Genomic DNA, 25,879 nt, shown 5'->3' with positions numbered 1-25,879 from the left:
TTTGCATAAATTTATACATCGGATTACAAATATTCACATACAAGGGGATTCATTTGAACAAAACTACTAAGAGATTAATATGCACTTTATTTTCATGGTACCCACCATCTGAACTATTAGATCAATTTCTCAAAAATATCTATTCAGCTGGCTTATCGGACACTGTGGATAATTTTGGCTGTTTTATCGGATACTCAAATATTTTTTACAATTTTATTAATACCTGTTGAAATTAGTTACAGTTGCCGTATTATATTTGTATATTTATTGTGAATTTTTATTGTGGATTTGCCAAGTGATCAGGTATTTTTACTGAAAAATGTACTGCATAGAAACTGAAGCCCCCAATAGTTACAACATTGCGTTTTTCTTCAATTTTGTCGCACAATGATTTTTTTTTTTTTCGTTTCGCTGTCGATTTTTGGGTAAAATGACTGATGTCACTGCAAAGTAGAATTTGTGGCGCAAAAAATAAGCAATCATATGGATTTTTAGGTGCAAAATTGAAAGGGTTATGATTTTTAAAAGGTGTAAGAGGAAAAAACGGAAGTGCAAAATCCGAAAAACCCTCAGTCCTTAAGGGGTTAATTATCATATATATTTTATTATAATAAACATATCATCCGTTATTCATTGACCTTGAGCCTCAATTTCCATTTTTTATTTATTGCATTTTACACCGTGGGTATGGTGTTATTTGAGTAGCTCGGGTCCTAGTAAAGAGCCTCTCCTACTCTTTTTACATTTTTAAAATCAGCAACTGCTGAGACACGAGGTTTGTGCAGAATCCAAGTACTGTAACTTTGCTCATCTCTAAAATCATTCTGAAGTATTGGCGCTTAGAACATTATTATTGGACTATTCCTGTTATTCCTCTTGGAAATGTTTGAATAAAACAACAAGGTGTTTCCATTCCCCTTGTAAATGTAGCATGTCCCTACACTACCCATTTAGTGCTGACAGCAGGTACACACTTTATTGCCAAGAGGAACAGTAACATGCAGTTGATTTATTCAGACAGTTAGGATAGAAAAATGCAGAGTTCTATAGAAAAAGGTGCTTCACCATTGTTATTTCATAAAGAATACAAGCTGATACTAACACATGCATCAAGAGCTCACATAGCGTCATTATGTGGTAGTGGAAATGATTAACAGCAGCTATATACATCAGTCTGGCAGCATATGAGATTCCCCCTTCCCCAACAAAAATACAAAGAAAATGTAGTTGGCTTAGTTATTTATTAATATTATTCAGAAATGCGGTTCTGGCCAGTGTGATTAAATAGAAATTGCTAGTTCTATCAGTGATGGGGCAACCCCGGATCCCACGCATTCTGGCAGGCTCACACACACTATGCTTTTCCCACAATCAAAAAAACTTGTACCACCTAAAATCAGGCGTATATAGTTTGAACAAAAGGAAGAAAAAAAAATGTCCTCTTGAAGAATACAATAAGGAAGTCAGGAGAGCAGCTAACATTTAAATAAATTGTTTCCTCATTTTAGGACAGACATGAGGAACAAAACAGGTTTATTTCTAACAGAAGGTCTCCTGCGGGGGGGAAAAGCAAATTCTGAGAAGGAAAAAATGTACAGGTAATTGAATAAATATATACTTGTAATGAATACAATCATGGGTTTAAAAAAAAAAAAAAAAAACAGCTACTGAGGTGCATTTTCCAGGGGTCAGGGGCAAGGTTACCCAATAAAAAAGCACCCCTACACTTTAGGGCATTGCAAAGATGACTAAATTGTATTTAAATAAAAGGGTGCTTATTGCTGAAGATTGAAGGGGAATTTTTTTTTTTTTTAATTTAGTTACAAATTAAAATAATACCGGCTCTCAAGCAGAGGAAAGAGGGAAAAATGGAAAGGTTAAAGGTAAGGATAAACCTCCCCTTGAAAACAGCCATACATCTGGAATGGAAAAAAAAAATATATATATATAATATTCTCTCATTCAGCTAGTTTTTCATACACACCAAGTCTCAAGTTTAAATTCTATTTTTTCCTTTTATACAAACAAAGTCTCCCTTCCCTCCCACAAAAACAAAACAAAAAAAATATATATATATAGCCTAACCCCTAAGCAACTGCATATATCAAAAAAGTATCTAAACATTGAAATCCACACAACAAATGAGGATTAAAAGAACATTATTTTATAGGGCAAAGTGAGGATTTAACTATCAGGCGTACTTTTTTTTCCCCTCTGCCAATCCATCGCTTCCACTTTCCAATAGAAGCATGATATAATTAAAGGGACACTTCATTGTGAGGATACAGTGGAAAGACAGAAAAAGACTGTCCAAACGTGGCTTTCTTTTTTTGTTACATTTTTTTTTTTTTGCAAAGCCAGAAGAGGGGAAAGCCACTGAAACATTCTGAAAACAGAAGAAAAAAAGTCTGGAACAATGCAGCATTTACCTAAACGAGGTACAAGCCTACCTCATTTTTTTTCTTTTTAAATCCTCTAACCCTTCACAAACTTGCATCCAGTGAGAACCATACAAACTGGGTTCAAGAGGAAACTATTATTGTGGAAACATCCGGCCTGGACAATTTTCATGAGGCTGGAACACCCACAAAGAACTCTGCAGGGCATAAATGTAGTATCTTCCATAGAATTAAATATATTTATATCTGTGCATTAACAAAATGCTTTTGTTCTGACTGGATCTGTACTGTCCCAGAATCAGAAGTGGACCTGATAAATGTAGCCATGAGAAATACCAACATCTAAAATAAAAACAAGAAAACAGAAATCCAGTTACATCTTGAAAACACACCTTGGAAAAGAATCTGATGCCTTAGTAGAGGGAATTATAGTTTATTTAGGGAAATTAGACCTGAATGCAGAAAAGTATGGATCTGGAGCATGGCAAACTGTAGTATAAGACGTCATGCCAGTCTAGATGGAAATTTGAAAGGGGGGAGGGTTGGAGGGGAGGGAAGAAGTTGCTTCCTTTTTCCTGTGCACTCCTCTGTTAGAAAGCACAGACACTTCATCGGCTGGTCATTATCAAGCATTCCATGTGTAGTAGAAAATGGCAAAGAAGGAAAAGTGAAGAGGATAATCGTTCCTCTCCTGTTTGGGAAAAGGACTAATCCAGAAAAAGTCCTTTCTTTCTTATCTTCTCTAACTTTGCGTTTTTTGTCTTTATTTCTGTCATTGCTGAAGGTTCCGTTCATTATTTCCACGTAGAGGACTGGGTGATCGATCGGGAAGGAATCATATCTAGGAGGTATTCCCGTTGGCGGTCCACAGCTGCTGACTTATGCACAGTGAGGCCAGGGTTCACAAATGTTAAAGTCCCTCCTGCAATGCAGCAAGGTTAGAGAGAAATTAGACCATCATGAAACATGCATTATGATGCAACACTTTACAGTTCCATTCACACAACATTTGTTGCAGGAATTTTAGCCACTAAAAATAAGTTCCATAAATTTGAATAAGGTTATTTTGTTATTTTCCCATGTGTATGGATTTTTGTGAGCCCAACTCCGGTGAAAGAGTGAAGTGCCCTAAAACGGGGTAGCAGTTTGCTAGCACAGTAACTAAATTAGGAATACCGTATTTATCGGGGTATACCACGCACCGGCCTATAACACGCACCCTCATTTTACCAAGGATATTTGGGTAAAAAAAGTTTTTTACCCAAATATCCATGATAAAATGAGGGTGCGTGTGTGCGCGTGTATACCCCGATATACCCCCAGGAAAGGCAGGGGGAGAGAGGCCGTCTCTGCCCGCTTCTCTCCCCCTGCCTTTCCTGGGGTCTATAGCGCTGCTGTCGGCCCTTTTCACCCCCTGGTTATCGGCGCCGCTGCCCTTTCTGTCCCCCTGACTATCGGTGCCGGCGCCGATAGCCAGGGGGAGAGAAGCGGCGCCGACAGCCAGGGGGAGAGAAAGGGCAGAGGCACCCATTGCCGGCGCCGCTGCCCCGTTGCCTCCCCCCATCCCCGGTGGCATAATTACCTGAGTCCGGTCCGCGTTGCTGCAGGCCTCCGTCGTGCGTCCCCAGCGTCGTTGCTATGCACGGCGCTCTGACGTCATGCGCCGCGCCGTTCAGCGCATAGCAACGACGGAGGCCTGGAGCAGAGGAGCAGCGCGGACCCGACTCAGGTAATTATGCCACCGGGGATGGGGGGAGGCAACGGGGCAGCGGCGTCGGCAATGGGTGCCGCTGCCCCTTCTCTCCCCCTGGCTGTCGGCGCCGCTTCTCTCCCCCTGGCTATTGGCACCGGCACCGATAGTCAGGGTGACAGAACGGGCAGCGGCGCCGATAACCAGGGGGTGAAAAGGGCCGACAGCAGCGCTCTAGACCCCAGGAAAGGCAGGGGGAGAGAAGCGGGCAGCGACGGCCTCTCTCCCCCTGCCTTTCCTGGGGGTGTATCGGCGTATAACACGCACACAGACTTTTGGCTAAAAATTTTAGCCTAAAAAGTGCGTGTTATACGCCTATAAATACGGTATTTATTTTGACTGCATCATATATTATAGCAGTCTATTTTTTTTTATCAGGCCTCTCAAAAAAACATGCAAAATCCAATATCAAGCTAAATTTATCCCCTTAATGACAATGGACGTAAATGTACATCATGGTGCCGTGGTACTTAACGCACCATGACATACATTTACGCTCCGCCATGACCGCGAGCACCGGACCGATGTTCGAGTCATGCACGCCAGGGACCCGCCAGTATTGGCGGACATGTGCGATCACGCAGATGTCCGCCATTAACCCCTCAGATGCTGTGATCAAGAGATCACGGCATCTGCGGCAGTGCGGTACTTTAAATGGATGATCGCCGCGGGGATCCAATCATCCATAATGGCGGACGGAGGTCCCCTCACCTGCCTCCGTCTGTCTCTCCAGGGATCCTCTGCTCTGGTGTGAGATCGAGCAGACCAGAGCAGAAGATGACCGATAACACTGATCAGTGCTATGCCCTATGCATGGCACTGAACAGTATTAGCAATCAAATGATTGCTATAACGTGTAAAACTTATTTTAAAAAGTTATAAAAAAAGTTAACTGAAAAAAAAATCCCCTCCCCATTTTACCACGGAAAAAAAAGGAATCGTTAACATTTTGAATCGCCGCATGCGTAAAAGTCTGATCAAAATATACTGTTACCGTATATACTCGAGTATAAGCCGACCCGAGTATAAGCCGAGACCCCTAATTTCAACCCAAAATCCCAGGAAAAGTTATTGACTCGAGTATAAGCCTAGGGTGGGAAATACCTCATCCCCCCCTGTCATCATCCAGACCCGTCATTAACATCCTCATCATCATCCCCTTGTCATCATCCCACACATCCCCCCTTCATCATCCCCTTGTCATCATCCCACACATCCCCTTATCATCCCACACATCCCCCCTTCATCATCCCCTTGTCATCATCCCACACATCCCCCCTTCATCATCCCCTTATCATCCCACACATCCCCTTATCCCACACATCCCCCCTTCATCATCCCCTTGTCATCATCCCACACATCCCCCCTTCATCATCCCCTTGTCATCATCCCACACATCCCCTTATCATCCCACACATCCCCCCTTCATCATCCCCTTGTAATCATCCCACACCCCCCCCCCCCTTCATCATCCCCACCCCCCTTCATCATCCCCACACCCCCCCCCCCCCCCTTCATCATCGGCTGTCCGGGCTTGCTGGGAGTTGTAGTTTTGAAACTTCCGGAGGTCCGCAGGTTGAAGACCACTGCGGCCTTCAACATGCGGACCTCCAGAGGTTTCAAAACTACAACTCCCAGCAAGCCCGGGCAGCCATCGGCTGTCCGGGCTTGCTGGGAGTTGTAGTTTTGAAACCTCCGGAGGTCCGCAGGTTGAAGACCACTGCGGCCTTCAACATGCGGACCTCCAGAGGTTTCAAAACTACAACTCCCAGCAAGCCCGGGCAGCCATCGGCTGTCCGGGCTTGCTGGGAGTTGTAGTTTTGAAACCTCCGGAGGTCCGCAGGTTGAAGACCACTGCGGCCTTCAACATGCGGACCTCCAGAGGTTTCAAAACTACAACTCCCAGCAAGCCCGGGCAGCCATCGGCTGTCCGGGCTTGCTGGGAGTTGTAGTTTTGAAACCTCCGGAGGTCCGCAGGTTGAAGACCACTGCGGCCTTCAACATGCGGATCTCCAGAGGTTTCAAAACTACAACTCCCAGCAAGCCCGGGCAGCCATCGGCTGTCCGGGCTTGCTGGGAGTTGTAGTTTTGAAACCTCCGGAGGTCCGCAGGTTGAAAACCACTGCGGCCTTCAACATCATCCAGCCCCCTCTCACCCCCTTTAGTTCTGAGTACTCACCTCCGCTCGGCGCTGGTCCGGTCCTGCAGGGCTGTCCGGAGAGGAGGTGGTCCGGTGAGGAGGTGGTCCGGGCTGCTATCTTCACCGGGGGCGCCTTCTTCTCCGCGCTTCCGGCCCGGAATAGAGCCGTTGCCTTGACAGCGACGTATCTGCGTCGTTGTCAAGGCAACGTGACTATTCTGAGGCCGGGCCCGAAGCGCTTAGAAGAGGCCTCCCCGGTGAAGATAGCAGCCCGGACCACCTCCTCACCGGACCACCTCCTCACCGGACAGCCCTGCAGGACCGGACCAGCGCCGAGCGGAGGTGAGTACTCAGAACTAAAGGGGGTGAGAGGGGGCTGGATGATGTTGAAGGCCGCAGTGGTCTTCAACCTGCGGACCTCCGGAGGTTTCAAAACTACAACTCCCAGCAAGCCCGGACAGCCGATGGCTGCCCGGGCTTGCTGGGAGTTGTAGTTTTGAAACCTCTGGAGGTCCGCAGGTTGAAGACCACTGCGGGTGGGGGAGTTCACTCGAGTATAAGCCGAGGGGGGTGTTTTCAGCACGAAAAATCGTGCTGAAAAACTCGGCCTATACTCGAGTATATACGGTAATTATCCCATACAGTGAACGGCGTAAACTTACAAGAATAAAAAAGGTCCAAAATTGTTGCATTTTTGTGACATTTTATTCCCCAAAAAATTTATAAAAAGTTAAACCTAAGCAAAAGTGGTAGCGATAAAAACTACAGATCACAACGCAAAAAATGAGCCCTCATATCGCCCCATATACGGAAAAAATGAGTTATATGTGGTCAAAATAGGGCAATTTCAAACATACTAATTTTGTTCAAATAGTTTTTTTTTTTTTTAAGCAGTACAATTATAGAAAAGCATATAACACAGGTATCATTTTAATTGTATTAACCCACAGAATAAAGAAAACATATCATTTTTACCATAAAGTGTACAGCATGAAAACAAAACCTTCCAAAATTTGCTAAATTGCGGTTTTCTTTTCAATTTTCCCACATAAAAGAAAATATTTTTTGGGTTGAGCCATAGATTTTATGGTAAAATAAGTGATGTTATTACAAAGTAAAATTTGTGACGCAAAAAAAACAACCCCTCATATATGGGTCTGTGGATGGAAATAAAAAAAATAAAAAGTTATTATCTTTAGAAGGAGGAAAAAAATGAAAATGCAATAATAAAATGGGCCTGGTCCTTAACTCCTTAAGGACTCAGGGTTTTTCCGTTTTTTCACTTTCGTTTTTTCCTCCTTACCTTTTAAAAATCATAACCTTTTCAATTTTCCACCTAAAAATCCATATTATGGCTTATTTTTTGCGTCGCCAATTCTACTTTGCAGTGACATTAGTCATTTTACCCAACAATGCACGGCGAAACGGAAAAAAAAAATCATTGTGCGAAAAAAATCGAAGAAAAAACGCCATTTTGTAACTTTTGGGGGCTTCCGTTTCTACGCAGTGCATATTTCGGTAAAAATGACACATTATTCTGTAGGTCCATACGGTTAAAATGATCCCCTACTTATATAGGTTTGATTTTGTCGCACTTCTGGAAAAAATCATAACTACATGCAGGAAAATTTATACGTTTAAAAATGTCCTCTTCTGACCCCTATAACTTTTTTATTTTTCCACGTACAGTGCGGTATGAGGACTCATTTTTTGTGCCGTGATCTGAAGTTTTTATCAGACTTTTTGATCACTTTTTATTCATTTTTTAATGGTATAAAAAGTGACCAAACTACGCTTTTTTGGACTTTGGAATTTTTTTGCGCGTACGCCATTGACCGTGCGGTTTAATTAATGATATATTTTTATAGTCCGGACATTTACGCACGCGGCGATACCACATATGTTTATTTTTTTTCACACTTATTTTTTTTATGGGAAAAGGGGGGTGATTCAAACTTTTATTAGGGAAGGGGTTAAATGACCTTTATTAACACTTTTTTTTTTTTTTACTTTTTTTTTGCAGTTTTATAGGTCCCATAGGGACCTATAACACTGCACACACTGATCTCCCATCCTGATCACAGGCGTGTATTAACACGCCTGTGATCAGTGTTATCGGCGCTTGACTGCTCCTGCCTGGATTCACCGATCGGACACCGAGGAGGCAGGTAAGGGCCCTCCCGGTGTCCGGTCAGCTGTTCGGGATGCCGCGATTTCACCGCGGCGGTCCCGAACAGCCCGACTGAGCAGCCGGGTAACTTTCACTTTCGCTTTAGAAGCGGTGGTCAGCTTTGACCGCCGCTTCTAAAGGGTTAATGCCGCACATCGCCGCGATCGGCGATGTGTGGTATTAGCCGCGGGTCCCGGCCGTTGATTAGCGCCGGAACCGACACGATATGATGCGGGATCGCGGCGCGATCCCGCTTCATATCGCAGGAGCCAGCGCAGGACGTAAATATACGTCCTGCGTCGTTAAGGGGTTAAATGCTTCGGACTCTGGTATTTGCAAATACACTTAGCAGCACATGGAGTTAAAGCGCAACTGTCATGAAACCTAGTGCAATAACCTGCACACAGCCTTTGTACTGTGTGCAGGTGGTGTGTATAGCAATGTTTTTACCTGATAATTGCAGGCTTTCAGGACACCATAAAAATGCTTTTAATCAAAGCCACTGAAGGACTGATGCCGCGCCTACCCTGTATGTCAGCACTGGGACAGCTGTGTGATTGACACACAGGTCCCAGCGCATGCACCCTTCTGCTAATCTAACATGCCCTGCCGCTGTGCGTCATCCAGCAAGCGCTCGCTCCTGCTGCCGTCTTCCTCCTCAGTGAGCCTGCGCAGTGCTAGGTGCAGAGAGCGCGCTTCTTCTCTGCACCTAGTATTGACAACTAACCTGAATGTGCGCTGCTCTGCACAGGCGCACTGAGGAGGAAGACCACGGCGGAAGCGAGCGCTTGCTGGATGAGACACAGCAGCGTGCACGTTCGATTAGCTGAAGGGCGCATGCGCTGGGACCTGTGTGTCAATCACACAGCGGTCCCAGCGCTGACATACTCGGTGGGCGTGGCATCGCGTACCTCGCGCCACACCTATCCGACCGTCAGTGGCTTTGATTAAAAGCATTTTTTGGCGTCATGAAAGCCTGCAAATATCAGGAAAAAAGGAGATTTTTTATGCTTACCATAAAATCTCTTTCTCAAAGGATCCATTGGGGGACACAGACCATGGGTGTATGTTGCTGTCACCAGCAGGCTTGACACTATGGCAACAAGAAAAGCCTGTTCCTCCCAGCAGGGTATACCCGCCCACAGGCACCTGAGGTAATCAGTTTTAGTCTCAGAGCAATAGGAGAAGACCAACAGGTCAAGAGAAAACCACACACTGTCCGAGCAATCAGAAGAAAAGGCAACTGAACACACCTTCGGACAGATAACTGAAATAGGAACCCCAGAAAAAAGGGTGGGAGCTGTGTCCCCCAATGGATCCTTAGAGAAAAGGAGATTTTTTATGCTTACCGTAAAATCTCTCTCGATCGGCTCCATTGGGGGACACAGACCATGGGACGTACCAAAGCCGTCCCTTGGGTGGGTAAGAAATCAGACAGGTGGACGGGTGGACCACCACCGCCGCCGCCTGCAACGTCTTACGGCTTAGAGTATCATCTGAGATCTTCCCTTTGCAGAGGTAAACTCGGAAATAGACTGGATCCACCGAAAAATGGTGGCCATAGAGCAGGTTGTCCTGTAAAGACTACCTTCGGGAAAAACAAAAAAGGGAGTCACACTGCCGAAAGGAAAGAGACTGAGAGATCAGTCCGAACAGCCCTCACCACAACCAGGTTGTGGAACAAACATTACCAGGGATGAGAAAGGGCCGGACAAAAGGACGGTAGGACGATCTCATTGAAATGAAAAAGTCAAAACCATCAAGGTAAGAAGGACAGACCTGGACGGAAAACAACTTGTCCTGGTATACAACCAGGAAGGGAGAATGGCAGGAGAGCTAACAGCTCTGGCACCCTCCAAACAGAGGCAAGAGCAAAAAGGAACGCCACCTTCCAGCCCCGACTGGAAAGGGAAAGGGGTTGGGAAAGTAAAACCACGACGGGGAAAAAAGGCTGAGTTTCACACCAACAAAAAGAAGACAGCCAGGTATGGTGGTAAATCTTGCAGAGGAAGGCTTGTGAGCCCTCAGCATGGTGCGAACCACTTGGGAAGAGAAACCGCAGGTCCTTAGAACCGCGGCCTCAGCCGCCACGCCGACAAAGGCAGAGACGGTAAATAGGGAAGGCGCAGCATTAAGTCGTTCAGGAACCTGACCTTATAGATAAGGCAGGACAAGCCCAACCATGAGAGAGGAACGCTTCAGTTGTGGCGTGACAAGCAGAGGTCCACGCCAGGAGCGCCCCAGGGGTTGCAGATCACTGTAAACACCCCCGGATGTGGGGACCACTCGCCGTGAACGACTGAGGACCGGCCGAGAAGACCACATCCCAGGGACAGCTAGCATGAAGATAGCAGATATGGCTGGAAAAATGAGTTCCCAAGAAGGGAGTTTCCCAATAAGCAAGCAAGGAAAAAATTGCCCTAGGCCCCAACATGTTGAAGGGGAAAAGGGCTACTCGGGGGACCAAGGCACCAGACCGGCCAGTCCCTGAAAACACCTCCCCAGCCCGACAGATTGGCAGGGAGGGGCAGAAAGGAGCGCCCCTGAAAAAGCAGGGGGGAAACAAAGTCACCATAGAATGGACCGACAAGACTGTCGAAAGAGAACAATCTTGCGGTCGAGAGACAATGTAGACCTGTCCCACCAGAAGAAAATCACCAGTTGAAGAGGTCGGCGATGAAGCTGGGCAAATGGCACGGCCTCCACTAACAAACCCAGGACATCAATGCAAAAGCGAATGGAAACTGGAGCAGGGTGCAGAAGACATCGGTCTCTTGATAAGAGAGTCAGCCAATTGTTTGGTGGAGTCGAAAGCGGGCAGAGGCCGCGTTGAACTGGAAGAGCGGTTGGATGGTTAAGTGACAAGGTTCGGAGGTTGAGACTAAGACTCTCCAGGATCTGGGCCCTGGCTGGAGCTCCGATCAGGAGGTCATCCAAGTAAGGAATCACGAAAACTACTGTTGTCCGTAAAAGGGTCATCACAGGCACCAGGACTTTGGTAAGGGTCCGCGGAGAGGTGACCAGACTGAAAAAGGAGAGCCACAATAGAAAATGACCGTCCGGAACTGCAAAGCGGAAGTACTGCTGATGACCGGGAAACAGATATGGAGGCAGGCCTCCATGATGTCCGCCAAGGAAAGAAAACTCCCCTTGAACCCTGGACGCCAGCACCAAACGGAGAGACTCCATTCGGGATGGGAAAGCAGAAGATGCTGGCCGAGATACTCGAGAACCAAGATTGGGTGAACAAAAACGCCTTTCTTGGGGCCAACAAAGAGGTTGGTATAAACCTCAAAAACGTTCCCCAGAAGGAACCAGGACAATTACTCCCTGGATAAAAAGGAGCTGGTTCAGGCATCCCAGAAGAGTAAGAGGCGATCAACCACCCAAGAAAGGTCGGCGGGTGGGGGCGACCCTTCAGGCCGAGGAAGGCCTACGGGTGCCTGATGGGGCCGCAAAACGGCCGGAACGGATAGCCGACCGCCGGGAGGGACGGGTCCGGAAGGAGGGAACCCTCTTCCCGTGAAGGCGCCTGGCTGGACCCTTTATTGATACCAAAGGTCCGCAGAACCGGAAGGCGGAGGACTTCGGACGGAAAGTGGTTATGTGAGCCTTATCCAGAGGTAATAAAGAACTCCTTTCCGACAGTCGCCTCATTTCCCGAAGGTGGTGTCTGAATTCCATGCTTTAAGCCACATGGTGGCTACCAGGTAGCTTGTGGCAAAGGCAGCACAGTGGCTGCACATGGAAGCAGAACACAGAAAGAACCTGCTGTTTCAAAGGCAAAGTTTGCCAAAGTCTCCACCTTCATATCCGCTGGATCCTTGAAGGCAGCCGCATCAGCCAACGGCCGGGTAGTCGCCTTAGAGAGACGGGAGACCGGTGGACCCACAGTTGGAGAGGAGGTCCATCGAGCAATGAGGTCCTTGGCGAAGGTATACAGCGCTTGAACCTTCTTTTGTGTCCTGAAACTTCTTGTCAGGGCGACTTCAGGCGGATACCAGCAGGGCGTAAAATTCAGTGAGAGAGCTGTAAGTCTTGGGTTCCGGTCGGGCACGAAGAAAGGGGACTTCTGGAGCCACGTCCGAAGTTCCTGGGTCCTCTAGATGGAAGGTGTTTCTTATGGCCAAAACCAATGAGTGCACCGTGTCAGCCATATCCGTGAGATCTGAAAATCTTGGATGCCGGTCGGGCACAATGAAAGGATACTTCTGGAGCCACGTCCGAAGTTCCTGGGTCCTTTAGATGGAAGGTGTCTCTTATGGCCGAAACCAATGAGTACACTTCATCAGGCATCCGTGCGTTCCTTTGAGTCGGAGGCCGAATCAGAAACCTCATCCACAAGTTCTCCAGGTGAATGGGAACGAGGTGGACAGCCCTGGAAGAGGTCGGGCACAATGAGAGGAAACTTTTGGACCACGTCCAAAGTTACTGGGTCCTTTAGCTGGAAGGTGTCTCTTATGGCCGAAACCAATGAGTACACCACATCAGGCATATCCGTGCGGTCCTTTGAATCCGATGCCAAATCGGAAACCTCATCCTCAAGTTCTCCAGGTGAGTGGGAACAAGTGGAGGCAGCCCTGGAGGAGCGGGACACCGACCGGGTACGCGGCTCTGGAGAGCCAGAGCGGCGACCACAGAAGTGTCCTCTGAAGGGGCGACGCTTATGCAAGTGGAGCAGCAGGTGAGTCCTATGAGGGGAGCACCCGTGTCTATCAGGAGACCCAGGGGATGAGTCAGAGAATACACCACTATAACGCTTGCGAGAGCGGTGATATAGAGAGAAGGGAAGCGGGTCCCTCTGGAGGGCCAGCGTAGGGTGGACCTCTCCCAGGCGGAGACCTAAGCCAAGTCGGATATAGACTGGGCGAGGGGTAGATATAGCAGGGGAAGCAGTGGTGCTGGTGGAACAAGAATCAAGCATTGTATGAATTGCGGTCCCTGCAAGAACAATAGGTGACCAGGGCCCTTGCTATCTGTCTAGAAGGAGGGACTGTTCTGCAGAGACAACGAGAAGAGAGGACCGGTCTATTGGCACCTCTAAAAACACCTCTGCGCGCGCTTAGCACTGATTGGCCTACTTCATAGGATTCCCGCGTCCGTGAGTGGGCGTGGCTAAAGCCCAACAAGGGCCCGCGGCCAGAGAACTAAAATGCTATAATGGCGTCCTCGTTTGTTAAGGTGACTTAAGCAGGACTTGAGCCTGCAACTTTATGACTGTGCTAAGAGTAAAAATGGAGAGCTCTGCAGCACAGAAGCAGGGCTCATAAAAGAAACCCCGCGCTCTTAGAAGAAAAACACAGCCAACTGCGGGTGACGGAGCGGAGTTCCGACCTCGCTCGTGGCCGAAGTACATGTTCGGCTGATAATGGCGCCCGCTCCCGGCCCCGAGCGCATGACAGGGGGAGGGAACGGGCGAGCTCCCCGTCAGCAGCCGTACGCTGCCGACAGGGAAATATGGCAGACGTGATATGCGGCCGATAACGGCGCCCACTCCCAGCCCCGAGCGATGACAGGGGGAGGTAGCAGGCGAGCACCCGGCCAGCAGCCTCACGCCGCCGACAGACATATGGCGGACGCGATATGCAGCCACTGAGCCGTGCGCCCGCAGAAAGTGAAAGTCTAAGCCGTGCTGCCATGACAGTGAAACAGCTCTCCCTCACAGCTTTACAGTCTGTTCCACACCACTGCTTTAAAACGGGAGACATTTGTCCCCCACCCCAAGACCCCATAGGAAGAGGGAACAAGGTCCTTCAAGCCAGGCCCCATATCCAGACTACCAAGAGTGGGCCAAAAATAGGGGGTCTCCAGAGGCTGAAAGTCCCTACCTGGAAGAAAAAGGGGAGAATACTCACCTCAGGCAGAAGAACTTACCTCATGAAGCCTTCCTATGAAGTCTTCAGTCAGCTTTTTGTCACCTGCATCACGCCAGGCTACCATGTGCGAGCGAGGCGAGCAGAGAGGTAGGGGGACCCGGACCCATGAGGTACAACCCCAGGTGCTGACCGTTAGTGAGGGGGTTAACAGCACATATACGCAATGTCTGTGCCCCCTCAATCGCAATGGGGAAACAGTGAGCCGCAGTTCCTGAGTCCCCACCTGAAAACAGGAAAGAAAATGGAAATAAAAATCTAAATGTCCCTAACTTAAAAAAACAAAACATGAGACCTGGTCTGGGGAGAACTCCAGACCATGTCTACCTCCTTAGACACTAAGCTAAAACAGATTACCTCAGGTGCATGTGGGCGGGTATACCCTGCTGGGAGGAGCCGAATTTTCTTGCTGCCATAGTGTCAAGCCTCCTGGTGACAGCAGCATACACCCATGGTCTGTGTCCCCCCAATGGAGCCGATAGAGAAAACATTGTTATACACACCACAAAGGCTGTGTGCAGGTTATTGCACCAAGATTTCATGACAGTTGCACTTTAACACCATTTAGTGACTTATTTGACCTTTCCCTCACTATAAAATGGGAACATATAAAGAATAAAAGTGTTTGCTTTCAATTCACAGTAAAACGCAAGCACTGCATGCAAACTCTTGTGTAAGCGCATCCTAAGGTTAGGTCCACAATACAACATCGCCGGCCAGAAGAAGAAAAAAAAATAATCAGGACAACCAAAAAGATAACAGTACAATCTACTACATAACCCCCTAAATGTGCCATGACATTAAACATTGCCATAAAATGAAAAATATATGTCATTCAGTTATTGCAGGTACTGTTGAAAGTGCAGCTTAAACTCATTTCTGAACTACCACTGCTACCTGTTTAGCCCCTTAGATGCCTCAGTCAATGATAATATCTCAGTATTTAGGGAAGGTTCACGCGGAACGGTACTGCAACATTTTCCGCAGATGATGGATCCTACAGTGTGCCTCCAGCTGTGCCTGCTCATAGCGGCAATCTGCAGCTACGAGTATACAGTGTTCTGCGAGTTGCCAAGCACATGTACTCCCACACATCACAGCTGCTCCCCGTCTAGCTCAGGCAGCAGGAGCGCTGTCTGCAAGTATACTTGTGCATGCGTGTGGCAACTCTCAGATCGCTATGAGCAGGCAGGCATAGCTGGAGGCATACTGTAGGGTCATTCATCAGCAGATCAGCAGCATATTTTACATATTTAGTTAAAAATATGCTGCGGATCCGTTCTGTGTGAGCCTACCCTCATGCCAAAAAAATCTAAAAAAAAAAATCTGTGTGGTCTATTATGATAGGCAGCATGAGAAGTGAGGGCAGTAAGAAAAACAGCAAAGCTAGTATTCAAGCACACTTGTGTATGGCACATCTTTGATGTCCTATGGCTGTCTCTGGAAAGGTACCACCCACTGTGCACTAGCATCTGCCTATGCCTTAAATTGGATCAAGCAGGAAGTCATGAATTGGAGGGAAACTTCTTCAAAGCATACCTGAGTTTTCAGCACAAGTAGTAGTGGTAGGACCTGAGCACAGACATGAGATCAGACATACAAGGACACTTCACATGAGTAAAATATGGACCACAGATTTACCTGCCCAATCAGTAAAATATGGGGGGGGGGGGGGGGGGGAACAAAAAAAACTACAAAACATTAGGGGAGATTCTCAAAAACTACTGTAATTTCTGTCCCAGCAATATTATTCACACCTTTTTTTTCTCCTCACATTTTCAAAGGTCTTTTGTGCTGCTTTGAAGATATGTGAAAACTCATTCTCGCACCAAATTTTTTTGCAGCCATAGATTTTTTTGCAGCAAAATTGAACATTTTTGTGCCAAATTTTATATTCCACCAAATTCTGGCAGAAACATCTTACAAAATATTCCATGGTTACTAGTGCCCATACTGTATATAACTGCATAAATAAAACATTTCTGAACTTGCAGGTGCAGTGACCAGGGGGGGGGGGGGGGGGTATAGGAATTATATATATACACACACAAATATCTCTATATTATATATTATATATTATATATTATATATATATTATATATCTCTATCTATCTCTATCTATCTCTATCTATCTCTATCTATCTCTATCTATCTCTATCTATCTCTATCTATCTCTATCTATCTCTATCTATCTCTATCTATCTCTATCTATCTCTATCTCTATCTCTATCTCTATCTCTATCTCTATCTCTATCTCTATCTCTATCTATCTCTATCTCTATCTATCTCTATCTCTATCTCTATCTATCTCTATCTCTATCTCTATCTCTATCTATCTCTATCTATCTCTATCTATCTCTATCTATCTCTATCTATCTCTATCTATCTCTATCTATCTCTATCTATCTCTATCTATCTCTATCTATCTCTATCTATCTCTATCTATCTCTATCTATCTCTATCTATATCTATCTATATCTATCTATATCTCTATATATCTATCTATATATCTATATCTATATATATATTATATACATATTATATACATTATATATATCTCTCACTCTCTCTCCATATACATACACACGATTTTTAAATAACATGTGTCAATAATTTCCTTCAACCATTTATGTGATTTCTACACTTTCAAAAAACTGGTGTGAAATTTTTGATGTAAATTGGACTTTCACCCTTTTGAAAATATCAGGTAAAGCAGACAATATACATGGACAAGCCCACTTTTACAAAACTCACATGAACAGTGTGAACCGTGGCACAAAGCTCTTTGAAAATGTGGTCAAAACTTTTTGCGCCAACATTTTTCTTTTTTTGGTACAAAATTCTTAGAGAATCTCCCCCATTGTTCTAAATACTTAAATGCTGCATGATAAATTCAGGTAAAATTGTTGCAGCAACAATTACCCATATTACTTACCCCTGTGCATCTCCACTGATTGTTTCTTTGATTGTTGTGTCGCTATGACTCTCTGACTAGAAGTTTGTCCTATAGAAAAAAAATTATAACCATTTGTTGCAATTAAATACTGAACTTAAAGCGTACCTGTCATAGTGCAAGTAAAAGAAAAAAAGTGATATGTTACTCAGGACCCAATCCTGATCATGTGCATGTAATTTTTATATGTCTATGACCTATATATCCAGAGATATAAGCATTTATCTGCTGGTGAGTTACTTTTTCATTGTGCAGGCTGGAGGGGGCGTGTCAGTGTGTCTCCCTCACAGGAGCAAGCCTGTGCAGTCAGCCAATCAGTACTCTCTACTCTGTAACCCTTTCTTCTCTGGTTTTATGCTGTGTCATGTTACACGGAGAAAGATACTTGGAGCTTGCATGCAGTAATCAGAAGACATTATGGCAAATTCATAACAGGATAAAATGTATAAATATAAGAATAGATCTTTATAAAATTAGTGCAAGGATTTTTTAGATAAAAGTACAGCATTTTTATGAATACATGTTCTATCTGTTTTATCTTCTCCTAGTAAAGCTGGATGCTAATCAGCATAGCTGTCACTATGTGTGTCATTCATCTTTCACAGACTCCTGAATGTCTGATCAACTTTGTGATTCAGGAGTCCGAGAAAGCTTTGACTATTTCAGCATGCTGGGAGTTGTAGTTTAGTAACAACTGAAGCTGCAATGTTTGTAAATAACTGTGTTAGAGCAGTGTTGCCTCCAGCTGTTGTAAAACTACAGCTCCCAGCATGTCCACACATCCTTTATCTGTAGTTTTGCATACACAATAGAAATCTCCTATACTGGATACCGGTATGCTTTACGGCCGGTATCCAGTATACTGTAAAATCTAGACTAGTCTGTCTGGCTAAAAGACAGGCGACCCCTAGTGGTGGCTATTTTGAGCTTGAATTTCAGGTGAAAATTGAAAAAAAAATTTAATAGGTGTATATTGTGAAAGGTCATATTATAATGAGTCCTGCTATATATGAAAAGTTTTTAACAATGACAGTGCCTCTTTAAGGGGACAAATACAATTCAAATGAAACTACTAATTATAGGAGAAAACTGGACCTGCTGCTGCCCACAATAAGTACAGTTTTCTTTAAAGAGGCACTGTCATTACGAAAAACTTTATATTTTGTAGTACTACTGATAAGATGACTTTTTTTAAATATACATTTAAAAAAATAAAAAAGTCAATTTTACTTAAAAATCTAAAATAAAAATAATTGCCACTAGAGGTCATCTATCTTTATGAAGACAGACTACTCTATTTTGCAGCATACTGGATACCGGTTGACAAGTGTGTTGGTATTAGGGATCGACAGATATCGTTTTTTTAGGGCCGATAGCGATAATCGGTGCAGGTTAGGGCCGATAGCCAATAACTTATACCGATATTCCGGTATAAGTTATCGGCTATTTAACCCCCTGCGATACCGCTGCAGATCATTGATTTAAAGCGGGCGCTTTAAATCAATGATCTGCAGTGGCTTTTGCGGGGCCATAGGCCGCCGCCGCCGCCACCACCACCCGCTTCTCTCCCCCCCTACCTGTCAGGGTGGTCCGGGCCATCCATCCATCGTTCTTGTAGTGTCCGGGGGCGTTCCGGGTGGAGGGTGAACCGGTCCGGGCTGTCCTTCTCCGGCGTAAATTCTTCTCCACTCCGGGCAGGCTCCGGCCTAGTACGCTGCATAGACGCCGCTGCGCAGTGACGCCCGTGTGCAGCGACGCACCTGACGTCACGGCGTAGCGGCGTCTATGCAGTGTACTAGGCCGGAGCCTGCCCGGAGTGGAGAAGAGGACCCCCGGAAAAGAAGGACAGCCCGGACTGGTTCACCCTTCACCCGGAACGCCCCCGGACACTACAGGAACGATGGATGGCCCGGACCACCCCCATTACGGGTAAGTTTAATTTTTCTTATTGACTCGGAGGGTGGGGGAGGGGCCCGACCGGTAAAGCGGTATGGGCAAAAATCCATACCGGTATACCGCCCAGCATCACGGTGGGGGGTGGCGGTCGCGGTGCATTATCGGCTTATCGGCAAGATAATTGCCGATACCGATAATGCCCAAAATCGTGATTATCGGACGATAATATCGGCCATACCGATAATCGGTCGATCCCTAGTTGGTATCCAGTATAGGAGATCACAACTGCGCCACTAGGTGAACAGCTTAAGGCAGTAGTGGTGATCTTCCCCATGATGGGAGTTGTAGTTTAACAACAGCTGGGGGTAAAATCTTTGTAAAACTGTTTTAGAGCTGTGTATTCTCCAGCTGTGTGCCTCTAGCTCTTGCAAAACTACAGATAAAGGATGTTGGGAGTTGTAGTTTTGCAACAGCTAAAGGCAACACTGTTCTAACACAGTGCTTTATAAACACCACAGCTCCAGCTGTTGAAATGCAAAACTACAACTCTAAGCATGCCTGAACAGCCAAAGCATTCTCTGACATCTGAATGACAAAGAAGCTGATCAGACATTCAGGAGTCTGAAAAAGCTGAATGACACACATAGTGACAGCTATGTTGATTAGCATCCAGCTTTACTAGGAACAGATAGAAAATGTATGAATAAAAACTACTGCGCAGTGATTTGCAGACTGCCAGGCTGCTCCCAGACTCAGAACAGGAGTCACCACAGTGAGGGAGAGAGATGGACATGCCCCCTCCATAAGTAAGACCAAAAAGCAAGTGAGCAACATATAAATGCTATTTGTTATGGATATATAGGTCCTAGACATTAACATTATATGTACATGATCAGGATTAGGTACTGAGTAACATATCACCTTTTTTTGCACTATGACAGGTACGCTTTAAGCGGTACATACACAAACATATCAATGAACTCATTCATTTAAATACAATCCATCACTTGGCATGTAATTTAGAATAAAATTTGCTGCCACCTCAGTCCATGTCAGGAACTGTCCAGATCAGGAGCAAATCCCCATAGCAATCCTCAGGAACTGTCCAGAGCATCAGACATGGACAGAGGTGTCAGCAGAGCACCTCGTGCTTAAGACAGAAAATCACTTCCTCTGTAGTATACAGCAGCTGTAAGTACTTTAAAGATCTGTTTAACTTTCTGGAGCCAGTTGAAATGAAGAAAAAAAAAAATCCATTGGATTACCCCTTTAATGAGTAAATGTCCAGAACAGGTAATGCTGAGATAGGCCATGTCAGAATTTTCGTGCATGATTCCGCATTTGAAATCCATTGGAGATTCCACTGCAGAGTCCCATTAAATTCAACAGGCCTCTACAGCGCTGTGCACACGGCGGAATTTCCGTGCCAGATTTTTCCAGCAAGGATATTCCATTTTCCTTGTCTGCACAAAGAATGAACAAATTAATTCTTTGTGCAGAGTCCGCACAGAATGCATAGCAGTCTATGAGACAGGGCATTCCTGTGCAGTCCTAGTGCTGGCATATTACGCCGGTGCCCCACAGTATTTGGAATGTCCGCATGGAGATTTTGTGCAGATACAGCCTAAAATTTTATTAAATATGTAAAAAGTGACCAAATCCAGTTACCTATACTAACTCAATAAGACTAAGTTTACACAGCCGTTGTCCCACGTCTAGATTTTGTCCGTTATTGCCTCCTAAACAGACGATTCTATTAACGGTGCAAACTGATGCAAAGGGATGCTATTAAGTGGCATCCGTTTGCATCAGTTTTTCATCCGTTAGTATCAGCTGTCTACAGACTCCTGCAGCCGGGACTACTACAACTCCCATCATGGAACATACTTTTCATGATGGGAGTAGTAGTTCCCTGGCTGCGGGAGTCTGCAGGCGGCTGGGAAGCTAGATTAGTGCTTGTACTACTACCCACATGGAACAAAGTCTGTTCCATAATGGGGGTTGTAGTACAGGGGCTGAGGGATTGATCGCACCGGGTCTCACTTCTGAGACCCGATGAGATCTGAGGTTATTAACCAGGGGAGCGGGCGGCATGCTCCGCAACCCTGCAATGTAGATCGTGTGCGTGTTTTACTATCATTTTTAAGTCATTAGCAAGGATTGTAATGTTTCACTACTCTGGCAGGCGGGGAAGCATTGCGCTGCGTTCCCTGGCTGCCCTTATGCGCTGCAGGAGGGCAAGATTTATAGGCAGCGTAGCAGTGGGTAATACACATATGTCCCCCCAGCGAGCGCATACATAAATCCCTTGTAGCGCTATCTGTGAACAGTATACTATCAGCAGCACATCATGCTGCTGGCCGGCAAAGGCAGCGCAATGCCGCCCGCTTCCCGGCCAGCAGATGTGCTGCTGATAGCGCTGTGAGGGACGTGTATAGAAGCGCTGCAGGGGGACAGTTATATATCACTATATATCTGTCCCCCTGCAGCGCTTCTATACACATATGTCCCTCACAGCGCTGTGAATCTGTGAATAGCATGCTATCAGCAGCACATCTTCTGGCCAGGAAACTGGCGGCATTGCGCTGCCTTTCCCGGCCAGCAGCATGATGTGCTGCCGATAGTATACAGTTCACAGATAGCGCTGCAAGGGATTTATGTAAGCGCAGCGGGGGGCATTATACATAGCTAGCGCAGCGGGGGGCATTATACATAGCTAGCGCAGCGGGGGGCATTATACATAGCTAGCGGAGCGGGGGGGGGGGTTATACATATTCCGCTATATGTCTGGCCCCCCACTGCACTAGCTATGTCTGTTCCATGATGGGAGTAGTAGTAGTCCCACAGCACAGCAAGCGTTTGCTGATTTCACTCCTTCTGAGCATGCTCAGAAGTAATAACGGTTGAAAAATGGATATTAAAAACTGGATGCAAACAGATGACATTATATGCTCATCCGTTTGCCATAGACTTTAATGTTACATTTTTAATATCCGTTTCCATGCAGTTATTTTAACAGGAGAAAAAAATACTGCATGCAACGTTTTTTCCGCATCAAAAAAAACGGAACAGGAAGGAAACGGGTGAAAAAGGATTGTAAAAAAAATCCCATTGACATAAACGGGATTATTTTACAGCCGTTTGCAACCAGTTTTAAAAATATCAAACGGATTGCAGAACGGGCATAAATTTACGGAGGCAGACTGCTGTGTGAACGAGCCCTAAGAGCGAACCTTGAACAACGGCAGTGTATACCTAAGCTAACACAACCAATTCTAGGACATTCACTAGGCATTCATATTTACAAATTAAATACAAAGTAAATTGATACAAATTTTAAAAACAGAAATAACCTTCAAAATGTTCTACTTCTGAGCCACTAAACTGTCAAAGAAGGGATTCTTGATGTACCTACCTGCATTAATTGATTTCTTCCAGTTTCCAGTTGCTAGATTAGTTTTGTTCACATGATGCTCTCCATGTTTTACAGATCTGTTGGCAAGGGTGCCTGCATTAGGCAGCTTGGTTGTAGGTGGGAACGTATGCAGCACACCTCTGGTGGTCCCTGATAATCCACGGGAAATTGGCGTGGGGCTCTTAAAAGAGAATCAATACAAAAGGCCATTTAAAGCACATATTCATAAGATCTATTATAATTATATATATTTGTGTGTTTGTTACTTTTCCCCACAAAATGAATATGCCTAAAATTGTCCTTTTCTGACCTCTATAAATTTATATATGTGATCTGTAGTTCTAATCAGTACAATTTTGTATTGATGGGACTTCTTGATCTCTTTTTTGGTCACAGAACAAAATAAAATAAAAATAAACACACAAAACACAGTATTTTGCCCTTTGTTTTTTTTTTCACCTTTATGCCATTTAACACATGGGGGATCATACACCTATTTTATGTGTTTTATTAAAGGGGTACTCCGGCGCAAAGATGCCTGATCACGGGGTTCCCGCAACTGGGGACCCGCGTGATCGTGCACGCAGCACCCCGTTATAATTAGTCTGATTACTGGCGATCACTGGGGCTGGAGATCACTGGGGCTTTTTTTTACCTTCATACCATTCACTGTGTGGTTTTGTTAAAGTTATATTTTTAATAGTGTGGACATTACTGCATGCAGCAATATCAACTTTTTTGTTTACACCATTTGAAAAATGGAAATGGGGAAGGCAATTAAAAAGGTTATTAAGGAAGGTGTTACTTTATATAGGGGTTAATACTTTTTGGGTGTTTTATTTTGTTTTGTAGTCCCCATAGCAGCCTTTTAACCCCTTAAGGACAAAGCCCTTTTTGCAAATCTGACCACTGTCACTTTATATATTAAAAACTCTGGGATGCATTTACCTTTCATTCTGATTCAGAGATTGCTTTCTCGTGACATTCTACTATATCAGTGGTAAATTTTCATTGTTACTTGCATCCTTTCTTGGTGAAAAATCCCAAAATTTCATGAAAATGTAGCATTTTTCGAACTTTGAAACTTTCTGCTTGTAAGGAAAATGGACGATCCAAATAAAGTAGACATATTGGATTTGTGAATCAATATATAATTTATGTTGGCATCATAAAGTTTACATGTTTTTACTTTTTGAAGACAGGGGGGCTTCAAAGTATAGCAACAATTTTCTAAATTTTCATGAAAAAATCCAAATCTGAATTTTTCAGGGACCAGTTAAGTTTGAAGTGGATTTGAGGGCCCTTCATATTAGAAATACCCCAATAAATTACCCCATTATAGAAACTACACCCCTCAAAGTATTCAAAATTACATTCAGTAAGTGTGTTAACCCTTTAGGCATTTCACAGGAACAGCAGCAAAGTGGAGGGGAAAAATAAAAACTTCCATTTTTAACACTAACATGTTCACGTAGCCCACTTTATTTTATTTTTACAAGGGTTACAATGAGAAAAAGGCCCCAAAATTTGTAGCCCAATTTCTCTCGAGTAAGGAAATAACTCATATGTTGACAAAATGTTCTGTGCGGGCTCCCAACCTGGCTCAAGAGGGAAAGAGCAACTGTGGGATTTTAGAGGGCAAATTTAGCTGAAATTGTTTTTTGGGGGGGCATGTTTCATTTAGGAGGCCCCCATGGTGCCAGAACAGCAAAAGGAAAGGAAAAAAAAATAAAAAACACACACACATGGCACACTATCTGGGAAACAACTAGGGATCGACAGATTATCGGTATGGCCGATATCGGCCGATAATCACGATTTTGGGCATTATCGGTATCAGCAATTATCTAGCCGATAATGCCCCGCCCCCGCCGCACCGCACCCCCGACCCACCGCACAACATCACACCCCCCACCGTGATGCTGGGCGGTATACCGGTATGGATTTTTGCCCATACCGCTATACCGGTCGGGCCCCTCCCCCACCCTCCGAGTCAATAAAAAAAATGTAACTTACCCGTAATGGGGGTGGTCCGGGCAATCCATCGTTCCTTCCTGTAGTGTCCGGGGGCGTTCCGGGTGAAGAGTGAACCGGTCCGGGCTGTCCTTCTCCTGCGGTCATCTTCTCCACTCCGGGCAGGCTCCGGCCTAGTACACTGCATAGACGCCGCTACGCCGTGACGTCGGGTGCATCGCTGCGCACGGGCGTCACTGCGCAGCGGCGTCTATGCAGCGTACTAGGCCGGAGTGGAGAAGATGACCGCCGGAGAAGGACAGCCCGTACCAGTTCACCCTCCACCCGGAACGCCCCCGGACACTACAGGAACGATGGATGGCCCGGACCACCCTGCAGCGGTGTCGCAGGGGGTTAAATAGCCGGAATATCGGTATAAGTTATCGGCTATCGGCCCTAACCTGCACCGATTATCGGTATCGGCCCTAAAAAAAACGATATCGGTCGATCCCTAGAAACTACACCCCTTAAGGAAAGTAACAAGGGGTATTGTAAGCCTTAACACCTCACAGGTTTGCGTTGAAGTTGGACATGAAAATGAAAAATTAGATTTTTAACACTAAAATGGTGTTATTCCAAATGTTTCATTTTCACATGGGGTAATAGAAAATTACCCCTAATGTGAAACCAATATGTGGACGAAAAATGCTCTGCTGGTGCACTACGGGTCTCAAAACAGAAGGAGCGCCATTGGGCTTTTGGGGAGAGAATTTTGCTGAAATGGTTTTTGGGGGGCATGTTGCATTTAGGAAGCCCCCCATGGCGCCAGAACAACAACAACAAACAAAAAAAATAAAATAAAACATGGCACATATCTGGGAAACTACACCACTCAAGCAACGTAACAAGGGGTATAGTGAGCCTTAACACCTTACAGGTGTTTGACAGGTTTGCGTTGAGGCTGGACGTGAAAATGAAAAAAAGATATTTAGTACTCCTCGTAAAATCTCTCTCGTATCCTTCATTGGGGGACACCTTACTGATGGGGTATATGTTCTTGCCTCTAGGAGGCGCTGACATTAGGAAGTATACCCAACACCAGTATATACCCGCCCACCTGCAGTGAAGTAATCAGTTTTGTAACAAAGCAGTAGGAGAAGCCAACAAAGAAATATGTCTGAAGGACCCTAGAAAGGATAAACAACCAGAGAACCAGAAAAAAATCCTCCGGACAAAAATTGAAGGCTGGGTGCGGTTTCCCCCAATGAAGGCTACGAGAATGATTTTATAGTGAGAAAAAAAAAAATTCTCGGTCGCACTTCTTTACACC

The 25,879-nt window shown here is 45.4% G+C and overlaps 1 protein-coding gene across 5 annotated transcripts in view; it reads right to left on the bottom strand.

Moving 5' to 3' along the window:
• Nucleotides 1-1,226: 1,226 nt before the first annotated feature.
• The window catches only part of GATAD2A (GATA zinc finger domain containing 2A), a 125,430-nt gene continuing 100,777 nt past the window's right edge, over nt 1,227-25,879 (bottom strand). For all 5 annotated transcript variants that reach the window (XM_056518215.1, XM_056518212.1, XM_056518214.1 and 2 more), the window contains exons 9-11: nt 22,597-22,777; nt 17,268-17,336; nt 1,227-3,321 (exon numbers count right to left, since the gene is read on the bottom strand). In XM_056518215.1, coding sequence (XP_056374190.1) covers nt 3,194-3,321; nt 17,268-17,336; nt 22,597-22,777 — 378 coding nt within the window. In that variant the 3' untranslated portion in view covers nt 1,227-3,193. The remainder of the gene's footprint in view (nt 3,322-17,267; nt 17,337-22,596; nt 22,778-25,879) is intronic.

The sequence above is a fragment of the Hyla sarda genome, chromosome 1, assembly GCF_029499605.1.
Source record: "Hyla sarda isolate aHylSar1 chromosome 1, aHylSar1.hap1, whole genome shotgun sequence".
Taxonomy (NCBI): Eukaryota; Metazoa; Chordata; class Amphibia; order Anura; family Hylidae; genus Hyla; species Hyla sarda.
The sequence above is the reverse complement of the archived record's forward strand: the minus strand, read 5'-3'. Positions and strand labels throughout refer to the sequence as shown.